The sequence below is a fragment of the Artemia franciscana genome, chromosome 8 (assembly GCF_032884065.1).
Source record: "Artemia franciscana chromosome 8, ASM3288406v1, whole genome shotgun sequence".
Lineage (NCBI taxonomy): Eukaryota > Metazoa > Arthropoda > Branchiopoda > Anostraca > Artemiidae > Artemia > Artemia franciscana.
Window position 1 is genome coordinate 49,327,622 of NC_088870.1, and position 27,070 is coordinate 49,354,691.

At 36.5% G+C, this 27,070-nt stretch overlaps 1 protein-coding gene across 1 annotated transcript in view; it reads left to right on the forward strand.

Annotated features, from left to right (window-relative positions):
• LOC136030708 (cytoplasmic dynein 2 heavy chain 1-like) overlaps positions 1–27,070 on the forward strand; it is a 575,385-nt gene that overhangs the window by 454,603 nt on the left and 93,712 nt on the right. The window contains exons 61-62 of the mRNA XM_065709779.1: positions 607–750; positions 17,547–17,642. Of these exons, the coding sequence (XP_065565851.1) occupies positions 607–750; positions 17,547–17,642 (240 nt within the window). The remainder of the gene's footprint in view (positions 1–606; positions 751–17,546; positions 17,643–27,070) is intronic.

Below are 27,070 nucleotides of genomic sequence, written 5' to 3' on the forward strand. Positions count from 1 at the left end.
GTCCAGGTAGGGTATTTTCTTTTTTTTTCTTATTCATGACATGTTTTATTTTTTACTTTCATTAAGCTTCTACTATATTTACTAAACTACCTTTACTTTTTGTTTTACTTTCTTTCAACAATTTCCTTTTTTGGCTCTCACATAGTTTGAGATTGGTAACTACAACCCGGCTCAATATTAACCGAACTCTAAAAAATTGAACTTCGAGACCAATAGTTACATCAAAAGAATTGCATTTTAATGCAGATTTTAAATATATAAGTTTTATCAAGGTTAGTCTTACCCATCAACAGTTACGAGCCTGAGAAAATTTGCCTCAGCTTAGAAAATAGGGGGAAACACTGAAAATAAGGGCAAAATAGGGGAGATATTTCTCTTTTAAAAAAATGAAAACCTAATTTTTCCTACATTTTTCAGATATTTTTCAGGCTGGTTGATTCCACTTGATCAGTCCAGTCAGTCAAATTTAATTTCTATTGCGCTTTTTTACATCAAACAAGGTAGCTATGCAGCATAAAAACTGAAGTTGGAGTATTATATGTATTCATGAGCCTCGTAAATTGATTTTACTCTTTTTGCTTTTTCCTTGATTAAACTATTTTGTAGGACAACTTAGAAACAGAGGATATAACTTCAAAATTAACATACTGCATATATGCTGAGGTCATACAAGGAGTATTTTTGAAGGATCGACAAGCCTTTGCTTTGATACTTCTGAGGAGGCTGCACCCAGAAATAATCAGTGAAGAGGTAAGCGCTATAATTCAGAAACAAATAAATCGCTGCAATAGGGCTCGCATAGTAGTTGAGATTATTAATGTTGCTAGTAATTATTACTGTTTGTAGAAATTACTTTTGAAAGTGTTGCACAGGGATATATGTAAAAAGAACTATCTGTTTAGTGAGTATAATCAAACTATGGATGATAATAGGCTAATTGTGAAGAGCAACATTCTTCAACCTCCAGCGGAAGGCATAAATGTAGGAATTAGACAGTTTTGACATGGGGGTATGAGTTGAAACTTTTCAATTCACCAAAACAGGTTTACTGCACAAAATTACTGGAACGCATGGAAAATCGTAATGATTTGGAATTTTCTTGGAATTGGGGGGTGGTCTGTGGAGGTCTTCCCTCTTCCACTATTTTACATGTCTGGTAATAAAATATGTAAAAACGTATATCTGTAAGAAATTATAATGAATTTTTTTCAGATATACGTTTTTTGGAATCTTTATGTGTAGTATTCAACATTTTAGGATTGCCTCACGAACACTCTAGCATGGGAAAACCTACAGAATTTTTTAAAGGAAAGAAATAGCCGTAATAAAAATATGTCATCAAACTTACGATGTATGTAAACCTTATTAGTAAATCTAACACGAGATATTTTCTGCGTGAGGTTTTTTTCTGTTTTTGTATATTTTTAATTAAATATTTTTTAGCTGACATCTGCTAAAGGCAAAAATAAATTTATTTCTGTTTAAATAAATATTTTGTTTATCTATATGAATTTGCGCTTATACTAAACTTTAGAATTTTTGTCTTTGGATTACCCAAAAAAAATTTTCCGCCAAAAAGAACGTTCTATTCGAACTATTCCCAATTGTCTCTAGGTCTATCTTGACTGTATTCAGGTTAGGTCATAGGTCTCAACCTATGCTCCCTTGTTATTTATTTATTCCTTTCTAATCCGTCAAACATTGCAAAAAGCTTACAGAGACGGAGTGTGCAATATAGAAAAAGATGAAAAAACGGATCATAACGTCTATCAAAACAATTAATAACATTTATCTATTAAACATTGAGCAACTTTCACTTGCATAGAACTTTAAACGCCACTGTATAAGAAAGGGGTGCCATGGACAAAAACTTATTTTGTGGCTTGGTTTCCAAATAAGTTTCTACATTACAATATCTAGGTCGGCTGTTTTATATTTGCCAATTAATGCTGGATTTCTGGTACGATAGGGTAAATTAAGCAGATATTTCGAAAATTTGAAATATACTGAACGGATTTCACGTTATGTGTTTGTGTGACAATCTTCCAAACTGGTGTTGCGCAAAGGACGTGTGGTTATTCTGTTGAATTGTACAGTTTAGTAAGGATCATTCGGTTAAAAAAAAAATTCCTTTCCAACAAGTGAAGCATATGACGCACCACACTTTTTTTTAAAGTGGGAAATCAGCAACAAACGATCCAAGAGTTCGTGGTAACTGTAAGTAAGGAGCGACCAGGCTCAAAAGTAGCCACTCTAAAAACAGAATTTTGATACCAATAGATACATGAAAAGCCTCAAATTTTTATGCTGATTTTAAATATATACGTTTCATCAAGTTTAGTCCTACCCATCAAAAGTTACGAGCCTGAGAAAAGTAGCCTTATTTTCATAGAAAGGGGGAAATTCCCCCTAAAAGGCAAAGAAACTTAATGAAAGTCACACCATTAGATTCGAAGTATCAGAAAATCCTACTGAAGAGGTTTCAAGCTCCTATCTGCACAAATGTGGAATCTTGCACTTTTTGCCAGAAGAAGGATCACGGATGCGTGTTTTTTTTCAAGTTGAGTAATCGTATCGACCCAGTGGTCCTAGAATTTCATGAGAGGGCTCACTCAGATGGAAATTAAAATTTATAGTGCAATTTTTAAGTGGCAAAAAAAAATTGGTTGGTAATTAGGCCTCTCACACTAATTTTTTCCCAAAAGCACCGGATCAAATTTTGAGATGTCCATTTTCTTCAGTATAGTCAAAATATCTAATAACTATGTCTTTGAGGAAGACTTAATCCCAAACAGTCCCAGGGGGAAGGGCTGCAAGTTGTGAACTTTGCCCACTGTTTACATATACCCTAGTATTTGTTATTTGGAAATATACAGACGTTTTCAGGGAGATTTTTCTGGGGGAGGGGAAAGGGTTACGTGGGGGTATCTTTCCATGGAGGAATGTAAACAACAAAGAGAGATAAAACTCCACAAAAAAAAACTCAAACGAGGCTGCGGCCAGTAGAGAGAAAAGAGATGAAAGACTAAAATAACGCGGATATTTCGTCTGTATCCAAACTATGCGTCCTCAACGCACGATAAAAAGAAAAAACACTAAACTAAAAACAAATAAAACCACCACCAATAATATTAAATACAATTGTCGCCACTGGTCCACGTAGGGAAAAGAAGCTATTAGAATTACTTCAATGAGAACATCAAAGCAACTGAGGAAAAATTATGAAAATTGAAACTAAGTTTACTATTCTGTTGCGAAATAATCCTCTTGTTAACTAATATTGAAGCAACTCTTTTTGGTCTAGTAGGTAATCTTGTCCCCTGGTGATTGTGTAAAATTTTAATTCCCTTATTGATTATTGGTTCATTTTTCAAAAGACAATCATAAATTGGGTCAATATTTAAATTCCCCGTGTCTCTATTTATTGAAGGATTAGCAAACATATGTTTTTTAATTTCTATAGCCTCCCTCGCCCATTGAGAAAAACCCCTATCATTAGAAATAGCTATAGCCTCATCAAATTGTATAAAATGTTCAGGATGAAAGAATGTATGTTCAGCCAGAGTCGAAACAAAAGCTACAGGAGGCTTTCTTAATGGTAGAGTTTTTTCTATTGAGTTGCGATGTTCAATAAATCTTTCAATAAATTTTTGGTGAGTTCTACCAATATAAAACTTCCCACAAGAACACGGAATTTTATACACCCCACTAACTAAATCTCCCCGGGTTAAATCCTTCCCAGAATTAAGAAAACTACCTAATGGTCTCACTGATTGGAAACAAGTATCAATATTATGTTTACGCAAAATTCGCTTAAGCATCTCCTCCAAAGTAGGTACATAAGGCAAAGAAATGAAACTTTTCAGTATATTTAATTCTATACACTGTGTAACTACAATAACCCCATTGTTATTTTTAATGCGTCTATTTTCTAGTATTTTATCAATGACTTTAATCAGGTAACTATTACAAAACAAAATATCCCTCAAATACAACAATTCAGAACCTAAAAACTCCTGGGAAGAAATTCTGAAAACTTTATCCACTAGTGCAATCGCAACACCTCGTTTCACTGAAATAGGGTGGCACGAATGAAAGTTTAAATACCTATCACTGTGTGTAGGCTTTCTATATACTGAGAACAGTAAATGGAAATCACTTTTAATCCATAGGATATCAAGAAAAGGTAGTTTGTCTCCTCTATCCGTTCTATGAAGTGTCTACATGCTTTAAATCCTTTTGATGTTCTTTTTCATCCGAATCAAAAACATTCTGCTTCTCTTTTTGTCTCAGTTGGATTATTAAATAAAAAGTAAGTTTTTTTCAGCTGAAAGTAAGGAGCAGCATTAAAAATTAAAACGAACAGAAATTATTACGTTTATGAAGGGGTTGCCCTCTCCTCAACACCTCACTCTTTATGCTAAAGTTTTTTAGTACTTTCAAAAAGCTTCTTATTGTTTTAATTAACCAACCCTTGTGTTTCAGGAGTCGTTCTTAAGGAATTGGGACAAAATTCAGACTTTAGCGTAAATAGCGAGGTACTGAGGAGGGAGCAATCCCCATCATATACGCAATAAATTCTGCTCGTTGTAATGTTGCTCCTTACTTTCAGTTGAAAAAACTTTTTTTTATTTCATTTCTGGTAATTTTTTAAATAATATCAGGAAATCTGGCGCACCCTCAACGGATAAATCCTCTCCCAAGGAAATATCATCTAGACAGTTCGAGCCCGGTAAAAATTTACCCTGGACAATTACCGTTAACGATTTCATGCGTAGAATTGAGACGGAAAAGAGAAAGTAAGAAATATAAAAAGAATTTTGTACAGAAATTCTGGCAAATTCCCAAGTATTTCTCTGACAGGTTCACCCCCTGCAAACTTCTCTCTCCATAGAAAAATCCCCCGTAGAAAAACCCCCAGCAGAAATTTCGTTCCCCTCACCTGAAAATGTATACATACTTCCCAATAATAAATACTATGTGTAGACAATGGGCAAATTTTATAACTTAAAGACCTTTTCCCTGGATCTGTTGGGGGAGGGGTAATGTTATATCTAAAGGCATAGTTATTGGGCCTTTCAACTATGATGAACAAAATGGCTATTACAAGATTTTGATCAAATGAAAATGGGAAAAAGGGACAGGGGAGGGAGCCTAATTGCCCTCCAATATTTTTAGCAGTAGAACTTTTAATTTTCGTTTGAATGAGCCCCCTTTTGATATTCCAGGCCCACTGGGTCGACATGATCACCCCTTGGAAAAAAAAACAAATAAACACGCATCCATGATTTTTTTTTTCTGGCAAAAAATACAAAATTCCACATTTTGCTGATAGGAGCTTTGAACCTAGACAGTATAGTTTTCTGATACGCTGAGTCTGACGGTGTGATTTTTATTAAGATCCTATAACTTTAGGGGGTGTGTTCCCGCTTTTTTTTAATCAGGCAAATTGTTTCAGGCTCGTAGCCTTTCATGGGTAAAACCAAACTTAAAGAAACTTATACATTTGAAATCAGCATAATAAGTCATTTCTTCTGATACTACTACTACTACTACTACTACCACCAACAACTCACCGCAGCACCAATCTCAACCATCTCAACCTTTCTTTCATTATAACACTAGAAAGCGTGATTGAACCACACTTTCCATACAGCCCACAGTTTGAAATATGGTCAGTCAGTCGGGAACCCAGAACAATCCGTATGCAGTTTCCCTGGAAAACATATAGCAAATCTTCATCCGCTTTTAAGAGTGCCCATCCCTCAGAGCCATTTTTGACCGCTGTAATCACTGTAGCTTCCAATATTTTAATCTTGGATTGCAAACCTCTCTTCCTATTCTTCCATACTGTTTTTTAACTGTGAAAAAACACCCTGAGCATTGGCTATTCCACTTTTAGAACCTTAACTGCTCCCGCCGTCTTTACTAATAACGGTACCAAGGTAAGTGATGCTGTCCACCTGATCAATCGTTTCGTTACCCAACGTCACCTTTTCATCTTCACTTATTCCTAGTCTTAGTAACTTAGTCCTCTTAACATTTATTTTCAAGCGTGCTAAACTCCTGATTTAATACGAATCTAGCGGCTAGCCTCATTTCCTACCTTAACCACAGCAGTGTTATTCTCGTATATAGCACTAATCACTTTAATGTATTTGTCTGGTATACCATACAAGGATAAAACCTTTGGTAAAGCTCTTCTATCAATATAATCGAACGCTTGTTCATAATCTATAATTCTTTATGTGCTTTATTGGTATCATAACTCAGTGTTTAGAGTTTTGGTTACTGTTGAACCGGATCGCTCCTTACTTTACAGTTCGTTACCACGCAATGTTTCATCGAAAGGATACAATATAAATGCTTTGTCTGTATCCCCTAAGCTGCCCTATTTTACTAGTTTACCTATTCCAATTTAACATGTACTCACATTGTCCACTGTTAATGAATATAAACCATAGAATCATTTCCTATCAAACAGTTAATACGCTGTTTACGCTAAAGTTTATTACTACTTTAAAAAGTAGAGTTAAGAGAAAGAGTCAAACTTTAGCGTAAACAGAGGGGGTTAAGGAAGAAAAGTCTCTTTCATATACGGAGTAAGTTCTGTTCGATTTAAGTTTTAATGTCGCTCCTTACTTTCAGTTAAAAACACTTGTTTTTTCTTATTTAATCTCTACCTTAAGACAAAGCCCGGATGAGATGCAACTGCTCCGGTGAACATATAAACAATCTATATATATATATATATATATATATATATATATATATATATATATATATATATATATATATATATATATATATATATATATATATATATATACATATATATATATATATATATATATATATATATATATATATATATATATATATATATATATATATATATATATAAATGACATTAGATATTTTTATGGGTAGGCACGCGTGTGGCAGAGGAAAATAATTGGTATGGCTGTTATAATGCAAACGGTAAAGACAATATTTGCTTAAGAATAGAAAGAAAAACAAAGAATGAGTTTATTTGGACAATAAAGGTAAAAATCAGTTTTATCTGAACGATCCCATAACGTGATGACATTTGATTAGGACATTTGGCGCTTCGCAGTAAAATCGGGCTATCTAAAATTATCTTCCCGACCACAAACTCTTAACCATTCTGTTGCCCTGGAAAATCAAACGTAAAATTTAGCAGTTGAAATCTTTGAAATATATCGCTAAAAATGTATTATTCCTTGTAGCTCCACTTTAGAAGAAATTTTTTGGAATATTTTAGAAATTATGCCGGAAAAGGTCTAAGATTGTACAGACTCAGCAGTAAGAAATGTAATTTTACTTATTTGCTGGTAAACAAATTGAATGAATATTCTAGAACAGGACTTTCTAGCGGAAAGCCCCGTAAAATTTTGAATCTACCACTAAAATGAGTATTTGTATTTAAATTTGCCACGCATGCGTGTTTGCTAGAAAACAGAAAACTATTAATGGTACTTGTACGATATAGTCCCTACTGCTCAAGTTGTTCATCCATTGAGGCACTGAAAAACCGTTTTTTTCTTTAGTTTCTTTCATCTTAACATGAGACAAGACAAAGACAAGTGACAGAATAGATTGAAAATATACGATTTGCCTATATATTTGCATATTGGAGGGTGCGGGGTGAAGGGTTGGTAAAGTATGTGAACAATCTGAAATTAAAAAACAATTCTTACTTCATAATATACAGAATAATTGTATCTAACACATTCGGCGTGTAAACCCGCTATACTTTACCCCCCCCCCCTAATTTACAAATACATAGCCTAAATTTGTTGCTAAGGTATTATATTTTTATCATACTTCGGCATATTTCATTAGGATTGAGCGTCAGAGAACATGCTGCAGAACATGCTGAACGTGCTACATTTAACGTGTGTCGTTGATGATCTAAATGCCAAAGTTGGTACGGATCACCAGTACTGTCCAAAGGTGCTAAGCTGTCACGGTATTGGAGAAATAAACGAAAATAGTGCACTTCTTGTGGATATGCAACGAGTAACGATTCAATAATAGCCGGTACTTTGTTCAAGCACAAGCTAATTCAGAAATACACATAGATGTCTCCAGATGGTCGAACGAGAAATCAAATCGATCACTTCCTGATATCAAGACGTTCGAGAAGCAGCCTGCTTGATATTCGTGGCTTTTGAGGAGTGGACGTGAACTCAGATCACATGGTATCTGAAATGCGAGTTAAGCTGAAGGCTCAAAAAAAGAAATCCGAGAAGATTTCCAAACAATTTCATAGTGACAAGCTGAAGGATCGGAATACGCGCAGATATTTCTGTATATCTTTGCAAAACAGATTTGAAGCATTAAAAAAACTTGACGATGTCACAGATGTAGAACGTATCTGGACCTCAATCAAGAAAACGTAGCATGGGGTGGCGAAACAGATTCAACAACCATCAGACAACCATCAGATTCACATCAGACACAGTCAGACACAGTCACATTAGACCCCATCAGACACAGTCCAGCATGGTTTACAGACAATATGCACAGACTATATTCATACATACCTTAAACTCTGATCACAATGGCTGGTCGAAACAAAAGAAAGGGTCTCTTCTAAATTTCAATTGTGAGTTCTAGTACCCTTTTTTGGTGTTCGAGGTGTATTTGCTTATTGCGGGGGATAACACACCCCCTCCTTTCACATTTTTTTTGTTCATCTTTATACCATCGTGATAAATCAGGACTTAGAATTGGAAGTCAACGTAGTTGTCAGTACAGTTGACACTTATTTATAACTAAAAAAATATATTCAACTAAACGGCCAGTTCCCACCCTGACGATGGATGTATTGGGGGCACATGATGCGAATGGGTGATGGAAGGCTACCTCATGAAATATGGTGTTGGATAACCATCAACAACCATCAACAACCATCAGATTCAACAACAGAAATAAAGAAGAGTTGATACCTGATAACTGCTGGAAATATATAAGGGCACGAAAAGATACCAAAACAGCTATCCTGAGTTCATCGAGCCCTGATCAAAAAGAATATTTACAGCTCCGGTATAATGAGGAAGACAAAGCTGTCAAGCAAAGAGCAAGAAGAGACAAGAGAAAAATGATTGAGGAGAAAGCGGCATGTGCTGAAGAAGCTGCTAAAAAAGGGGACTTGAGCTAGATGTGATAGATGTGCGGATAACAATTTTAGGACCTGAGTTTGCGGAGATTGGAGAAAGTTTTGGTGTGTCAAGCTCTGTATAGGCTACCACTATTTTTAATAAACAATGGTAATTTTTTTTTTCTTCTGGAGCATTGATTTTGCTACACATTATAAAGGATTATTCCTTAAGTTATTCTCATATTGATAAATATAAGCCAAAATTTTAAGAACATAAAGAAATTGTTCCACAGGAATAGAAATTTTAATAAATAAACGCTCAAATTTCCGGGTCTGTTCCTCTGACCGATTTTCGGCAGGTGTCCCTAACTCAACCATCCTTCTGCATGCTGCTGTTTTGCAACCCTGCATTAGGTATTGGTGAATTTTTCAGGACAATACTGTCAACTGCACTCACCGATACAATAGCAAAATTAACATAGAAAATAACCAATCTCCTTTCGTCTTTTTCTTTTCCTCTACCTTTTTCTTGTCTATGTTCCACATTTTTTGTTTTCTGGGAAATAGTTTCCATGGAAGGGGGCGTTTCTGGAGTGATCAAGAGACCGTATAGAGATTAAAGTCTTATTCAAATGAAAGAATGCTAAGGAGAGTTTTTCAGGGTTAATCGTCCACAAGCAATTTTACAGGGAGGGGGATTCTTAGCGAGGATGGAAATATCTGGAGGGAATTTGACGGGGCGGGTGCACTTTACGTTGGATGAAATTTCCACGGAGGAGTCTTCCGTGAGGGGAAAGAGTATATTTAATAGAGGATGAGCAAGATTTACTGGCATTATTTGAAAAACGAACAGAAATCATGCCATATAATACAGGCTGCCCCCTCCTCAATACCTTACGATTTACGCTAAAGTTTGACTGTTTACTAAAATTGAAACATGGGTCCGTTTAATTAAAATAGGAAGCGTTTTTAAAATTACTAACATCTTTGGCGTAAAGAGCAAGGTATTGAGGAGGGGGCAACCCTTCATAACCGGAATAAATCTGCCAAAATTAATATACAAATTTTGTTTGAATTTTTCACGTACGGTAAAAGGGGCTGTCCCATCCTTGACGCCTCGCTCTTTACGCTTAAATTTTTATTGTTTTAAAAAGTACCGTTATGACGAAGAGTCGACCTCTTTTGTATACGGAATAGTTTCTGTTTGTTTTAAGTTTTAATGTCGCTCCTCACTTTCAGTTAATTTTTCTTTTATTTAATATGTGTATAAGATCAGTGGTAGATTTAGTCAGGCCGACTTACAGATACTGAGATTTTAAATAGACGTATGAATTCGAATGGTTAAGCAAATTTATATGGTATATTCTACGTGACATATCCTAATATATGGTTTAAAAAGATGAGTAAAAAAGTTAAAAATTAACACATTTAAAAATAACTCTAGGACCTCAATAACCCAAAAATAGCTGGTCCAGGGGTAACTGCTCCCCCCGCCACCTTCATGGGTCAATTTACCTCTGGTGGGCCAAATCAATGGAGATAAGAAACTGAATAGAAGTGAATTCTCGACATGAAGGTAACTTAAATCAAAAATACCAATTGCATCGATACCTAAAAATACAAGTACATCAACTGAATACATACAACTGAACAACTGAACAACAATACATACAACTGAAACGCTACCGAAAAATACAAGTGCATCGCTAGAGCTAAACAAATGCAAAGCAAGCTAACACTTAATTTAGTTCTAATTCATTAAAATCTTGACTTTAATTGGTTTCAATTTTGAATTTAATTTTCTGTATCCAATCTAAAGTTTTCTGATAGTAGATCAATCTTTCTGCTTTTAAGCTATTTTTCTTGGTTACAAAATAGTTGTAACATAGGTGAGTAAGCAATACATACCTTAGTTATTTTTTTCCCTACGGAAGTGTATCTATTGTGCACTTATTTAGGTTTTAATTTTTTGTCCAATGAAAATAAAGAATACCGAAACTACAAAAACCACGAATGCAACTATTTTTTCAACCATATTTAAATATGAGGTTTTTTTTTACTGGGTCGCACTAGATGGAATTGGGTTTTGTCTTTAACAATCTTGAATTCCCTCTATGACCAACTTCACATACCCTACCCTTGGCCTAAACCTTTTGTCTTTCTTTATTATCGTTTGCTTAGAGTCAAAGACAGTCGGTATGGTATATTGACAATAAAGTACTTCCATCTGTTTATTCAATTTATTTAGGTTTTATAAACGGTCATGACATTAGTATAAATTATCTTGGGTGTGGCCCTTCGTTAATAAAAAGAATAACAGGATATATTACTCGGTTCTGCTTAAAATTAGTAACAAAATAAATGTGTGGTATTACTCTAAGTTCATAAGATAGTAATTTTTTAAGTTAATTATCTGGTTGGCAGGAATTACTTATCTCAGGGAGCTATAAGTTTTTTACAAGAAAGGTTGTTTTATAAGTTGTTAATTAAAATTAGGTGTTTTCTTTATTTGGACATGCTATTAAGAGCCTGAAAAACTAGTCTATTAAAGGAAATAGGACATCATAGGAGGGGGTAGATTTTGGAGCCTTGAATCAGGGGTGGCTCAAAGGGGGTTAGGGGAGGGGGTGTTACTCACCTCCTCCCCCTTGTTTTTGAAGTCATATAAGTCGTTTATTTTGACCTCATTAAGGTTCCAGGTGCTCAATTCTGAGACAGTCTAAGTTGTATTTCCTTATCCTGGAAACACTTTTGCATTTTCACACTTCTCGGTAAAGAAATGGCTGATCTTGACTAAATTCAGCTTAAATTGTAAAAGTCAAATACCAAATTCGCTTGTAAATAGAATAAAGTCATTTTATTTTATCGTTTAACTTTGATTTTCTAATGCCGTTTTTCAATAGAGTCGCTCAAATCAAACAAGGTTTAAAGGAACTGGACTGGTTGCAACTCATGCCTTAGAATCCTGCTTATGCTTGCGTGTGATTTGTTTTTGTCTGGTCGTTCACATCAAGCCCCTACTTCTTGTGAGTCATTTAAGTCGTCTATTTTGGCCTTGTCCAGTTCCCAGGTGCTCAGTTCAGTCAGAGACAGGCTACGTTATGTTTTCCTTCTACTGAAAAGACTTCGGGGTTTTCAGACTTCTCAGTAGAGAAATGGTTGATTTTAAGCCTTGCTCAGCTTCAGTCGTGTATACTGAAAGCTGGTTTTGCATGTAAATGTGATAGAATCGTTTTATTTTATCGTTTAATTCTTCTTTGAAATAATCTCAGGTTTAAACCGAGTTGTTTGAATTAAACGAGGTTTAAAGGTACTGGTCTTGTAGCCTAGCAACTGGCCTTTTGCCTAGCAACTTAGCACTTAGCCTAGCAACTTTGACTATGAGTGAAAAGAAGGCCAGAAATTTCTCAACAAAATGGAAAATTAATTAAAATTCAAAGAAAAGAAGTCCCAGGAGACCCTTTTGAAGCGATTGTATACAGGGTAATGAAAAATGCTTGATTACAATACGAGGCTGAGAGGGATACAATCCTTGAGAACGAAAAGCAAGACTTGAACCCAGAATTTTTCCGTTAGGATATGAGTGCTTTTGAGCACTCTGTGATTGCTCATTCAAGTCGGGAGGTAAGTTTTTGCCTGGGACGAAAGTAATAAGCAACGTTAAAACTTCTAATGAACAGAAGTTAAATAAGAAGGAATTCCAAATTTGTGCCTCTGTCTGTTTAGAGTAGTTTTGGTGTCGCTCCATCGATTAACACGGATTACGAGAATGAGTCAAATATAGGACAAAATATCTCCGATCAAAGACCCAACAAGTTTTTTTTTTTACATGTTCTACTAAGCTTGAATGCATTATATTATTAGCGGTTGGTTCCAATAGCATTGTCAAGAATGTCTGGGAACATTTTTCGTTGAATACAAGAGATATCTTAGTGGCAATACAATGTTTATCATCTTATGTGTTTGATTTATGTAAACAGTCGATTTAACTGAAGAACTTCTTAATATTTCAACAATTAGTGGAGTTGTTGTCGAAAGTTTCAGTGACGATTTTGAAAGTATAGTTCACAAGGGTCCTGGAGTAAGGAAGCCGATCTCTAGCGAATATAAAAGAAAGTACCTTATTTCATATGGTCTTAATCCACCAAATCTGATCGCCTCCCAGTTGATCCTTCAATATAAAAAATTAAACAGCGGTGTTTTCTTTCGGGAGGGTGGGCAACCCTTCATGACCCTTCACAACCCTTCACCACAAAACAGTGGTGTTTTCTTTCGGGATGGTATGAGGATTAACATTTCTTAGAATATAATATCAAGAAAGATGCTTCGTTCCGTTTCCTGTGTTTCCTTTTCTCCAGTATTTTCAGGAGCGACCAATTTAAATAAGTTTAAGTGGAAGTCGGTTTTCAGGAATGGCAGAAAATGAAGAGTAAAGAAAAGGCGAAGAAAGGAAAACAGGCAAGTCATTTCTCTTCGGAGGCACAAAAAGTAAATAACAGCAATCATGGGGATTTCTTACTTAATAAAAGCACTCGAACTAGGTTTCGCAGCAAGCACAGTGAGGAGAGACACACACAAAAAAAATTTTATTTTTGTTTCGACGCTGCAGAGACCCTAAAGAGGATTGGCTTTCGGACAACCTAATAACAAAATGGCTACTTTGTTAAAATTGTCCAACTTCTAGCGAGAAATAGGACAGCTTTTGAAACACGATGTAAACCATATAAATTTACCTATTTACCCTTAATTCCTCAGAACGAGACCATTGACTTTCTTTCAGGAGAAGTCAGGGAAAAGTTCCTTGATGAAGTTCCTTGAAGGGGATGGCAGAAAGTACATTAGGAACATTGTCAAGGAGAGGAATTCCTCTGGATAAACTAGCTTTCCAGTCTTATGACTATGTAAGTGCAACGTCTGGTTAATTTAATGGAACTCAGCAGAAAATATATGAAATTCTCGATCGTCGTGTGCCCGCATTCTCCGACAGGCCCACAGACTAAATATTACTATAGAACAAATAACAATCCATCTCTTTGGATGGTTCAGCTTTTCAACGTCCTTAACAAAACATACGTGTTCTTCTTTTCAACTACAAAGCATTTTGCCACCCTTAAAGGAAAAATCTCATTCGATTGAAAACAGGTTTAATCTCTAAAACTTATCATGGGCCTGGTAAAGTACAAGGGTTGAAACCATACACACAGTAGTTACTTAATTCGAAGTAAGGGTTTCAGCCATTTGCGAAACAAAACAGAACACCGATGTGAAGTCGAAGGCACAAGCTAGCAACCCTTTAAAAAGGATTCTTAACTTCTAATTCATCGCTTGCCTCACCTTTATGAAAAAAATCATGTACAAGATCAGGATTGCAGCAAAAAACCTTGAAGAAGAGGAGAGCAACATCATTGACGCAATCGAGATGCTTTTCTAAAGAATATCGGAGGATGTATTGAACAATTTCATTGACATTTCAAAAGTGTTTGCCAGAATGAGAGGAGCCGATCCAGAGGCAGATTTTGTCAGAAATCATCGTCAGCGACTTGATTCATCTCCTCTCGACAGTTGAAATCAGAATCAAGCCGAGACCTCAAGGTATTAGTTCTATAGACAACATTAAGAATCCTGCTCGAAAAGTTGACTACAATAATGGGAGATAATCTCAGAGCATGCCTTGTCAATTTTTAGCCGTTTTGATCCTAACTTTAACCTCCTTTAAAAAAAGGGTTTCAGTTGCAGATATTGAGGTAGCAAAAACGTTTTTTCAATCCAAGAAAGACATATAGATTCTACTGCTTTTCAAGTGGAGCTTGAAGTTCTTTTTTAGTTTTGCCACGGCACTACTTGCTTCAGAGAAGTCCTAGGGGAAGGAAGTGCCCGGCGCCACCAGCTTAAGCAAGCCAATCGCCTTTGCAAATGGGCTGTGACAGCACCTATTGTAGCTGCTACTGCCGAAAGAGCATTTAGCAAGCTCAAGTTTGTTAAGAATTTGCTGAGAACTGCCAATGTTGATTTTTGACTAGATTCCTTATGTTTTTGGCGATTTAGAAAGACCTCACCGATGTTATTTACTTAAACAAGATTGTCCAGCGGTGGTCCACTTTGAAGAACAGGCGAATACAAAAAATAGCCATCCTTAATTACGCATGATATATTCCATTTAAGCTTCTTGTTTGTCTCCGTTGACAAGTATAAATGATAGAAGGTTACTAGTAATAAATTTTCACGAGTCGTACATCGTGACCTAGGAGTCGTTTAAACGAGGAGAAATCACCCCTTTGGCCTTGATCCTTCAAGCCCCCCCTGCTTTGAATAGATCGGAGTGGGGGAGGACAAAGCGGAGTTGCGTTCGCCTCAGGCGCTGCAGTAGGTTGTTAGTAGTAGTAGCAGTAGTAGTAGTAAATATTTTCCTCGTATTGCAGAAAACAAAGATTGAAAGAGAACAGTATGGGTGGGGGAGTGGAAGTAAGACTTTCTCATCCTTGCTCATTTAGGTGCTCCAAAGGAATGTTTCTGCAGAAGACTGACGTGATAAAATGTACCTTTTTAGTTCTTACTGCTTCGAAAATTACAGACTTAATATAGTTTTTTTTTTCTGAAGATTAATGTTGTCGGTTAGAGCTTTTTGAAAGGCGACCGGTAAATAAAACACTTGGATTCACCAACTGGCTGTATTTTTGGTGGTGGGTCAGGGGAAAAGTAGCCACCTTTATTTATATGATAATTTATTTCTATTTCAAGTTTTACGCAGTCTTTTACTATCGTGTAAAAGAAGATGTTTTGTTTATTCTGTTTCTTTAATACCGCAAGAAAGACAGGCTATGAAAAAAAAGTTGCTAAAAATGTGCCATATAATACCTTCTGATCTATTACAATGGAAATTTGCCTGCTCAATGTTAAACTCCTTTTTTTTATTTTTGAATATATTGATTAATTATAACAGGAAGCTATTGAAATAGCAAACAGTCATGGACAACAAAAATCTCCTATCTTTATTTTTCAAATAGTTCAAGAGAAAAGATAAGCTTTAAGTGGCCCTCACATGTGTGTTCAGTTAGATCTGCGTTTCCTGAAGCGTCTAGCCAGACGACAATATTCAGGCATTTCTCGTTGACCTGTAAATGGTCTAGAATTTTAATTCTATCTCTAATGTTCCAAATTCCAACAATCAAGAAGTTTCTTTCATCATTATAATTGTTATTGGCTTTTTTTTTATTGGCTAAAAAAAATCTCAACTTTAGATTTCACCTTTTTCGTTAGTCCTTAGGACTCTATTGCAAACGTAGGGAAATGACCCAGAAGAAAACCACACACAATATCGGGAACGTCATGGACCGTCATATCACTCTCCATTCGTATCATTATCTCTATCAACAATTGAGAATGACATCATTTTTATAAAATCCTGAAAAAGGCTTAGGCCAGCTTTACCTCTCACTTAGACTATCTGTCTTGGCTTTGTCTCCAATTGGCCAATGGCTTGACGGCAGCTTGATTTTAATTCAAATATCAACGGAGACAAAATACAATAAAGCTGCCATCAAACCATTGGCCAATTGGAGAAAAAACCAAGACAGATTACAAGCACATTACAGGGCATGCATGTTTAGGCATGGGCTTCATGCTAGACCTTTTTGTGAACGCTACTTAACAAAACTGAAATACAACACTCAAGATTACAAGTGTTTTATAGTTTAATAGCTTTGGGCTTCCAATGTCCATGACAATAGTCCTTTTACCAGCACAAATAACTTGAAATCGATTATAGAAGGTATAGAAAAAGAATATCTTTTAGAGAAGTTTTGTCAATTAACTTGTCATTTAGTATCTCTACTCCCCTTTATGAATGGCTCCAGTCTACAGTCTATACATCTAATCTACAATCTAGAGCCAGATTTAAGAAAAGGCTCGTTGCTTTATTGTAAACACTGTATTTTTGTAGGGGCTCTAGCCCTACAAAATTAGCACTAGCCAATGCAGAATGATCATCTCTTTGCATCTTGACAGCGAGTACAGAAAATGATAGTCCGTTTTGCGCCTCATTCTTGGCGACGGCTCAGTTTACAAAACACGGTGAAATAACATCGTTAATTACGAAGATTTACTGCCCACAAACGAACATGTTACCATTAGAGAAATACTGGTCTTCGATTGAGGTCTTTGGTTCCAAGTGTCTTTTCAAATGGATTGAAAACAATATTAGAAAGCGCCATATGGTAGACAATTTGTCACAATAAGCGTAGGCCTTGACTTCCATCGCAGGGAAACAGAAATTTCCCAGAGAAACCTTTCTCAATCAAGCCCAATTCACAGGTAATCCCCAAAACTTTCAAAGCGTCCCTTTGAGGGTCGTAACCCAGCGGTAGTGAGCAATTGATGCACAACAAATAGAATTTCAACTTGTTACACTGTTTTGTTTTAGGACTGGAAGATTTTGACATCCAAAACTTCGCATGTGGATCCGGATGGGCTTAACGATGCGTCTAGAATAAATAAAGACACATTTTCTATGCTAAAAGTAAGTCGACTTTTTAGTTTTTATTTCAAATTGGTGCACCAATTGGTTTTGTCTCAATCCATTTGGTCCCATTTGGCTCAAAATGGTTCCATTTCAATTAGATCTAAAAGAGCTCAACAGTATATATTCGACATTTCAGTATTAAATGTAATTCATTTATTACCATACTGAAAAAACGTGGTGGATAGAATAAATAAAAAATTTTAACAGTTTTTTTGAAATTTCGGTTTTCTTTCTATTTTCACTGTGATTATAGAACCCAAAAGATAGCTGTAGCTGAATACTCGCGAAGCAATATTTTCATTTAGTGCTTTACGGACAAAATGGAAAGCTAATTAACCAATAAAAGTAGCACAAAACTGGTTTTTCAGTGTACTACGGCCTAGTAAGGAAACTAATTCTATTGGCTGTTAGAAATCCGAAACTTTTTCCAGTAAAGATATGGAAATTCGGAGAAAAAAGTTATAAGCTCAAAAGCGATTGTCCGAAGTCGACGCAAAAATGAGCAATATCCCGACTCAACTCTAAAATGGGCTAAATCCTGATTTGATACAAAAAGTAGCTAGGCTAGTTGGGGTGTTTTTGGGTGCAAAAGCAAGCTAAGTCCATGAACACCTCATTTTTAAGCATTGAAAAATGTGACTAATAAGGTATTTTGTTATATTTAAAAGGAAGTTTAAATATCGCTTTCTAATTGTTTGGCATAACAACTGTTTATGTAAAGCTAGCAAAAATACCATATATTCTTTTCTGAAAAAGGGCATGCTTAGCCAATGCAGTAAAATTTAGCTGTGTACTTAAATTATAATTAACACTTATCATTATCCAAAGTATATTCTGAAATCAGATAAAACGATTTGGCTACTAGTTGAGTGCAGTTCTAATATGCGTTTCTGGACCTCCCATCCAAGGCCGAAGACCCCGGATACTAATACGGAAGTATATTTCTAAGCTTATATTAGCCCTGCTACTACTATGGTATGAAACTAAAAACTGATTAATAAGTATAGCATCACATATATTATTATTAATTGTTAATAAGTATTAATTACATTATTATCAATGTTATACTGTTGATAAAAATAGCATTGCACACCCAGAAATTCGATTTTCAAAACTTTCTGAGAAAAACATAGCAGGAAAATCGAGGGTTACCTGTGGTTCAGTATTCTTGTTTGAATTTTAATTGAGCTATGCATTTCTTTCTCTCGTAATAGGCTAAACTCAAATGTTGCTGTGGCTGTTTTGCTAACGCAAATGCTATTGTATTTGTTTTTTCACTTATTGCTTCGTTCGTTTAATGATACTTACACGCTATGCCACAGAACCATTAACGCTAGCGTAACTTAAAACTTTACGTTACGTTATGTAATTTTACGGAGCAGACTTTGCCAATGACGTAGGCTGTGACTTAATCGCTACTAAGAATTTGAAGTTACGTAAGTTAATGCTGTGAAATGGAAAAGTGAATACAGAAGCAACAGCATGGAATTTATGGACGAGCAATTGATGAATTTCTAAATGAGGTTCATAAACTTTCCCTAGAAAACCTTTCACGCAAAGCTTGAATCTTTATCTCCATTCTACGTTTTGAGAAGTTTCCTCACGATAGTTATGATGATTTTAGACGATGATTATGATGGTTTTATAACTTTTTACGTTACCTTAATGGGAAAGGAACTCGTGGATCCAGGAGGCTCTGGGGATCTCCCCTAAGATTTTTCCGGCACCTTCGTTCCTCGTCTTTTTTGTTTTTCTCTCATTTTTAGAATACATTTGTGAATTTGGTCAATTATTAGCGCCCTTATCACATTAGTTCCCCCAAGATTTTTATTATTCATTATTTATTATTTTATTATTTGTTTTAATTATTCATGTGCGATGGGCCAAAATCAAAACTTGCATTAATTCAAAAACGTTCAGAAATTAAATAAAAAAAACAGGTTTTTCTTACTGCAAGTAAGGAGCGACATTAAAACTTAACACGAACAGAAACTATTCCGTATATGAAAACGGTTGTGCCCTCGTCAGCGCCTCACTCTTTACGCTAAAGTTTTTATTATTTTAAAAAGTAGAGTTGTGAGAAAGAGTCAAACTTCAGCGTAATGAGCGGGACGTTGAGGAGGGGACAACCCTTTTCATATACAGAATGATTTCTATTCGTTTTAAGTTTTAATGTCGCTCCTTTCTTGCAGTTAAAAGAAACTTGTTTCCTTTTTATTTAATAAACAAAGTGATACATTAGTAACTCTACTTAGCTATTTTTAACTGTCGGATATTCTAATTTAGTTAACAGAAGTTTTTTGATAAAGTCGCCGACACAACACCACCCTCATGGTGTTGGGATAGCTCAGGGCAGTGGCAAAGAAGGGTTTTCCCAAAACAGATCTTGTTAGAATAAATTTCTTTTTCTATATTTTTCACAAACAATATACCTGCTAAGGCATTTAATGGCTGCTAGGGGAAAACCACACCAAGACCCTTTTCTTATAGTGTTACAGGAATTATTGGCAACAAATCATTGAAATCTCTATGTTTTGGGTAGAAGGGTTATGGAGCCGCTATTCCATCCCCCATCCTGAGTTAGTACTTAATGCTAAGAAAAATTTTGTTTTCCTGGAATATTGTTCTAAAAATAAACCAGACAAATTGTTTTCTTAAAATATCTGCACCAAAGGAGGGGAAAGAATTCAAGCTAATAGACAACTCAGGATTTACATCTCATTCTGCTACTATTGCTAACAGCTCCTTGCAACACCAAGACACCCGAGGTTAACGAAGACGCATAAGGTCTGACTCAATATGTTCAAAGCTAAACTTATTACCCCTATCTATGAAGGTTCCATTTCCTTTATATCCTAAGGCATTTCACATCTCTATAATATCCACCATTTTTACTAATAATACTACACATGTATGTGATTATTACTATTTTGTGTATTTTGCCAGCACCGAATTTGTGTAGCTAGAATACCATCTATCCCTATTTTTATCAAACTGGGCATTGACATCTCCTAATCGCAAAACTAGTTTTATCTGGGATCCTGTAATTTAGTTGACTGAATGTAAAATTGGCCTGAGCCACAACTGTGTTGGTCGGTCAGTTGGTTTACAGGGGCATATATCTCAATGACACACACCTTGCACGTATTGATCATGAACTGAGTAATTAAGATTGAATTGAATTGAATTTATTTATAACCCGTTATAATACACATGAAAAACGGAGTAAAATGTGAATAAAAGAAAAGAGGAAAAAGAAAATGAAATAAAAAAACTACACAAGAAACTTTTCAACACTTCACCTTACTTAAAAATAATTAAAACATACAAAAGCAAAACATTCATTGAAACAAAATAGCTCTCCATGGGTACCGACCAATTCTACTATTATAAGCTTCTATGCTTTTTCTGATAGAAGCATTCGGGTCTATGATGCCGTATCTTTTAATGACCCAGGAGTTGCTTGACCATGGTGGAAGGGCAAGCAGGTATTTGGCATACCGGAAATAGATTCGCCGAAGCTCCTTCGTCTCGGTTATCTCAAACGTACGCCAAAAAGGTGCAAGGTATAAGAAGTTCGGGAGTGCAGAAGCATTGTAGAGTTTCGCTAGCAGTTTACGGTTGAGTCGAAGTTTGTTTGCTACCAAACTTCCGTATCCAGCTACTGTTCGACGTTGGAAATGAAGGATCAAGAGCCTTCTTGTTGCTTTGAGAGTGTCACCGATAGGAAGCCCTAAATATTTCATTTGTGATTTTGGGGAAACTGGCGCGCCGTCGAGATTAATAGTAAATCCTACTCGAGTTTCAACCTAGTTGAACAGAACCACGTCCGATTTTTCTCTATTGAATGTAAGGTTAATCTTAGCATATTCTTTACTTAAAATAGCAAAATTTCTTTCGAACGACTGTACTGTTCGACTAGGGTTAAAAATATCATCTGCCTAAGCGATAAGTGACACATCAATCCCTTTTAAAATACACGAAGGAACTGCGCTGGATTGGGCGTTCAGGATACAGTTATTAAAGGCAACTGGAGAGGTAAGGGCACCCTGTCTGACACCTTGACAGACTGGAATAACGAAACGTGTTATGGTCTCATCAGGTAGTCTGATAACAACAGCAAGATGGTTATACATATCATATAAAGCACGAATGGCAGACGTGTCAACTCCCCGTTTATATAGCTCAAGGAGAATTTGTGCGTGAATCAGAGAGTCAAAAGCATGGCTTACATCATGACTCCCTAGGACGAGCGAATCACCAGAATTATCAGCATCTATAAGTATTTACGATAGTGCAGTAAGCGCGTGGGCACACCCTAGGCCTTTTTGGAAGCCAAACTGATATGGCGGCATGTAGCATTTATTTGTAAGTTCTGGCATTACGAGTGTTTCAAAAATCTTGCAGAAAGTAGTAGCAACTGTAATAGGGTGATATGAAGAACACTCATTCAGCGATTTATTTTTTTTGGAACAGGAGTAAGACGACCAGAAGAGAACGAGGTTGGAACTATTCCAGTTGTGAACACCATTTGGAACATGAGATCAAGGTGACAAAGTAATAGGGGACTTCCAAGAAGAATGTGTTTAGCACAAATATTATCTGTACCCCTCGAAAAAGGTTTCCTAATTTTTTGCGCAGAATTCATAATATCAGACAGTGAAACAATAAACGTGGGTGCAGTATTTTTTGACAGTATCCAATTGACATCATATTTAAGGGGATATTCTACTTTGGAATCAGGTTCTGAAAACTCTTTCAAAAAATGCTGTTGCCAGGCCTCAGTAGAGATATGAGCTGACGGAGCGTTTCTTTCACTCTGGTTTGCGGGTCAACCTTTTCCACAGAAGCGTCGGATTACTCATTATCTTTTCTGAAAAATCAGAACGAATAGATGCTCTATGTTTTTGCCGTTCTTTGGAAAAATGGCGCTTTGTGGAAATCCGTATTTGGTTCACTATGTCGTTCTTGGGTCTCCCGCATTCTATCCATATGCCTAGCCAAAATTTGGCCTTCTGGCAGGCTTCAACAAGGGATGGGTTCCCAGACCAGCCCTTAACTTGTGACCCAGCGCGGACTCTGGATCGAGGGACAAAGTGTGATTCCGCTTGTAGTAGTGCATGCGAAATAAGTGACGAGTACATATTTAGTTTTAGACGAATTTCAGAGGTGGGAATAGGTACTGATGTTTGGAGCAAGTCAAAAGGTATTTTTATCTTCGAAAGTAGATTATCAAGCCAGTACTGATACTGAGTCAAATCGGTTTTACTCCATTCAATCATTGTTGTCCATTTTGAAGGTCGATTTGCGCGCATTCGATAAAATGGTGCACTGATTTGGAACAATAGCCGTAAATGGTCAGAAGCAAAAAATTCACGGAGCACATTTACTGTTAATGAGCTACTAAAAATACTACTAGACACAAGGACATGATCAAGGTTAGAAACTGATCCGGTAGGGTGGATATACGTAAAGTCACCCGCTTTCGGTACAAGAGCACTTTCATGTGGAATCAGACTAAGCAGAAGAGCTGAACGCGAGCTTTCACTTTTGGATATATCACAATTAAAGTCCCCCAATAAAATCCAATGGAGATGAATACATTTCCCCAGTTATTTGTAGGCTAGAGCAAACTTCATTTCGGAGCAATCGTCTCTGTAGTCGGTGGGCAGGTACACATTTATTATAACAGTCTCGCCAACTCTAACTGCTAAGAAATGGTTGGAACTAGCGAACAATTCGGAGTTGATATGCCCACTTATTAGCGTGGCAAGTCCACCCGAGGGGCGCCCTCGTTTCTTAGGTTTTTTCGCTGGTACAAAATGGACCATGTGTGAGGGTAAGGCATTGAATATATTTCTACTGTCGTTAGACAGAAAGTGTTCTTGGAGACAAATAATTTCTTCGGTGAGACAGAGCTGTTCAAGCACGGTAATTTTGGTACTAAGACTACCATTCATATTCCAGAAGACGAAACGCTTGTCAATATAAAATTCATTCATTTTGGGCGTTTGAGGTCATTAACTTCGCTGACTTGTTAGATGGGCAGCTAGCGTGGTAGCATGTGTTTCGGGTGCTTGTACAGCTTTGGCACCGCATCGCATTCTGGCAGGGATTTTCTTTCGTTGCACCATGGTTATTTTGAGCACAATGAGCACAATTCGATACGTTTTTGCACTGGGCCGCTATGTGGCCAGATTCATGGCAGTTGTAGCAACGTTTCGGAAGAAAGACGAATTCTTGAATTCTAAAACTTTCAAAGCCCACTTTCATTGACAGTTTTGTGGCAGTATTAAGGGATTCACGACTTGGAAAATAAAGCTTGAATGTGCGTGATTTTCCACATTGTTCGGCTTTCTCACATCCAGAAACTGGACTTCAAATTACCTCTGCGTCAAGGGGTTCCGGAATCCCTTTAATCAGTCCTATGTACTATGGGGTTTTTACTTTGGCATCGGATTCTGAATTTTTATTTTTATCGCTAGTGCTATTTTTTCCGCCGTAGCCTTGTGAGCTACAGCCATGCGCCAACCGTTCCTTCCAGGCCTTAGTTCAACTTTGGTGGCGTCTAGAGCTTCGCCACATGCAGATTCGATAAATTTCTTTCGTTCCAGTGGTGTTTTCAAGGGTGGAGGGTTTTTTACAACGACGGAGTATGATAGCTTTTGCGGAGCGTAAAGTTCACTAGTGGGGCTGGTATGGGTAGAAACGTGGAACTCACCTTTGTTAATACGTTCCATAAAGCCGTCAAAACGACGACACATGTCGTTTACTTTAGTAGTTATACATGCATTTATCTCCTCCATACAAGCCGGGACTTCTGTAGGTTCAAAAATAACGAAGGTAGGCAAGGCACAGTTTTCCTTTACTGACTTGACAAAGAATTTGGCTATATCCAAAACATTTTCATCATCTTTCAGCGACTTGCGAAAGGGGTCCGGTAGACCAGATTTTAACAGCAACAGTTCTTTTGCACTTAGAATGTCATCTCTACTGAAAAATTCCACAGCACGGCTTACAATCAGCTGGTGTTTTATGCCACCGAGCATTGACCTCGACACAAAGTTCAATACCGCATTCCAAACGATATTATTTTTATCCATTTTCGCTGCTAATCAGGCCGCAGTAACCAGTCCGAAAATCAGTGCAGGGGCGAGCCAAGCTCGTAATCAAATGTCAATTAATTCAGAATAAATTATCTCACAGGGATGATTCACAATGAATGAAGGAACCTAGGAACAAGGGAAGTGTAAGGACCCCCTCAACTATTCCCCGCAATTTACGGGTAACTTAATACCGGCGGGTACAATATGTCGCTTGCGGGAGGCTCCTTCCCCTCTTCTGCTTGTTCCCAGTACGCTTCTTAATTATATGAAATCAAAAATTACCTATGGTCACTGAAATAATCCGAGTTTAAACCACTGAATTAATGCAGGTTTAAAATAAAAAAAAATATATTCACTCTGAATCTAGGTCAAGTTGAGCCATAGCAAATATTATGAAATAGCAACTGAATTACCTGCGGTCACTGAATTAATTCAAGTTCACAGCTCTTATATTTTCAGTATCTTTCCAACCCAGGTAAGACTTATAAGTTCCCTTTTTGAGTACGAGCCTACTCCCAACATATGCACCCCGTTCCTTTCTACTTGAATTCCACACTCCTTAATTTCATGTTTCCTAGCTCTGGGTTTCTGAAATTCCTGACAAGTTCAGTTCAAGTAGGCTAAATTCGTCAGTCAAATGTCAGCATGATTGTTGTTTTTTAACGTTATAACGTTTAAAGTTGCAATTTTTCTATAAATAAATCACAAAGGATCCAACCTCTGCCGTCCAGGGAATAACACTTTTTCTCAGTCTACAGATAGTCCTTAAGCTAGCTTAAAACCGGACAGAAATAGGTTCCTGGGATCCTCTGTTGAATGGAGGCTTTGTGCAATCTTGGTCACCACATGGTTTTCCACTTTTGGCAATGTTCTTCTATGAACAAGAGATGGCATCCTGCACAAGTATTCTCAAGCCTATCACCTCTAATTCATTAGACATTCATGCCTGAAAATATTAAACTACAATTTGGAGGCAACCCATAACGGATAGCATAGCTAGGAAGAGGTTACTTGGCCAAAAAAATCCCACCAAAACAAACAAATCCAAAATATTAATCTATGAACCGAAATCCAATGCAATGATGTGTCGCTTACTAAGGTACAATTGCCCCGAGGGACACCACTCCTCGAGGTCATCTTGCCGTACTGTTTGCAGTCAGGGTTCTGGGTAAACAAAATAAAAGCGAAAGGTCAACCCTGACACCACTATGAGTCCACCTAAGTTTTCATTCCGGGGATAGAGACAAAGGAAGGAGCTTATACCCTGTAAGTATTTAAGGTTTTTACGGAAGGGGTGGCCGTATAGACTTTAGAGGAGTAAAGTTTTGAGATAGTCGTTTTTTTCAAAATAGTCGAGAAATCATATAACAATACCCATGGGGTTAAACGAATTTTGAAATAGCCATTTTGTTCAAAATAGTCCAAATGTCAAATAACTATCGTCTTAGGTTTTATAACCTTCCCCTAGCCCTCAGGGCAACGGCTAGAATTTATGCAAGCTGTCAAATTTTAACATAAAAGGCTTTGAGAAGGAGTGGCTGCGTGTACTTTAGAGGGGGCTTATTCGACTGGAGATTGAAGGCTTTAGTTTTTATAAGAGTCAAAACTGATCAAAGGGCTATAAATCCCCATCCGCCCCGTTTTCCCCGAATATATCCGATCAAAATATGAGATAGCTATACATTTTGTTCAAAATAGTCCAAAGGCCAATTAACGTTTGTTATGGAGCTGAAATCCCCCCCTACACCCAGATGTAAGGATTGTAAGTCATTCCATGTTGCTTATTATTACTTTGATAATTTGTTTACTTCGATACCTTGATCTACTTATTTATGGGGCAACTTTTATTCACGGGCCAAGGCCTGTAAGCTATGCAAATTGCTTATAGTTATTAAGTAAAAAATAAGTTTTGTTTTAACTGAAAGTAAGGAGGCACATTGAAACGTAAAACGAACAGAAATCATTTCGTATATGAAAGGTGATGTCCCCTCCTGAAGGCCCCACTCTTTATGCTAAAGTTTTTTATTGTTTTGAAAAGTTGAATTGGGAAAAAGAGTCAAACTTTAGCGTATACAACGAGGCGTTGAGGAGGGGACAGCTTCTTTCATATACGGAATAATTTCTCTTCGTTTTAAGTTTTAATGTGGCTCCTTATTTCACCTAAAAAAAGAACTTGTTTTTTATTTAATTTCTGAACTTTTTTGAATTAAGGTAGGTTTTGAATTTGGCTCACCGTACATGGTCAATTAAAACAAAATTGCATATTAATTATACTTTTTTTTACTAATAATACCCTTATAATGACCTAAGTTTGATTTT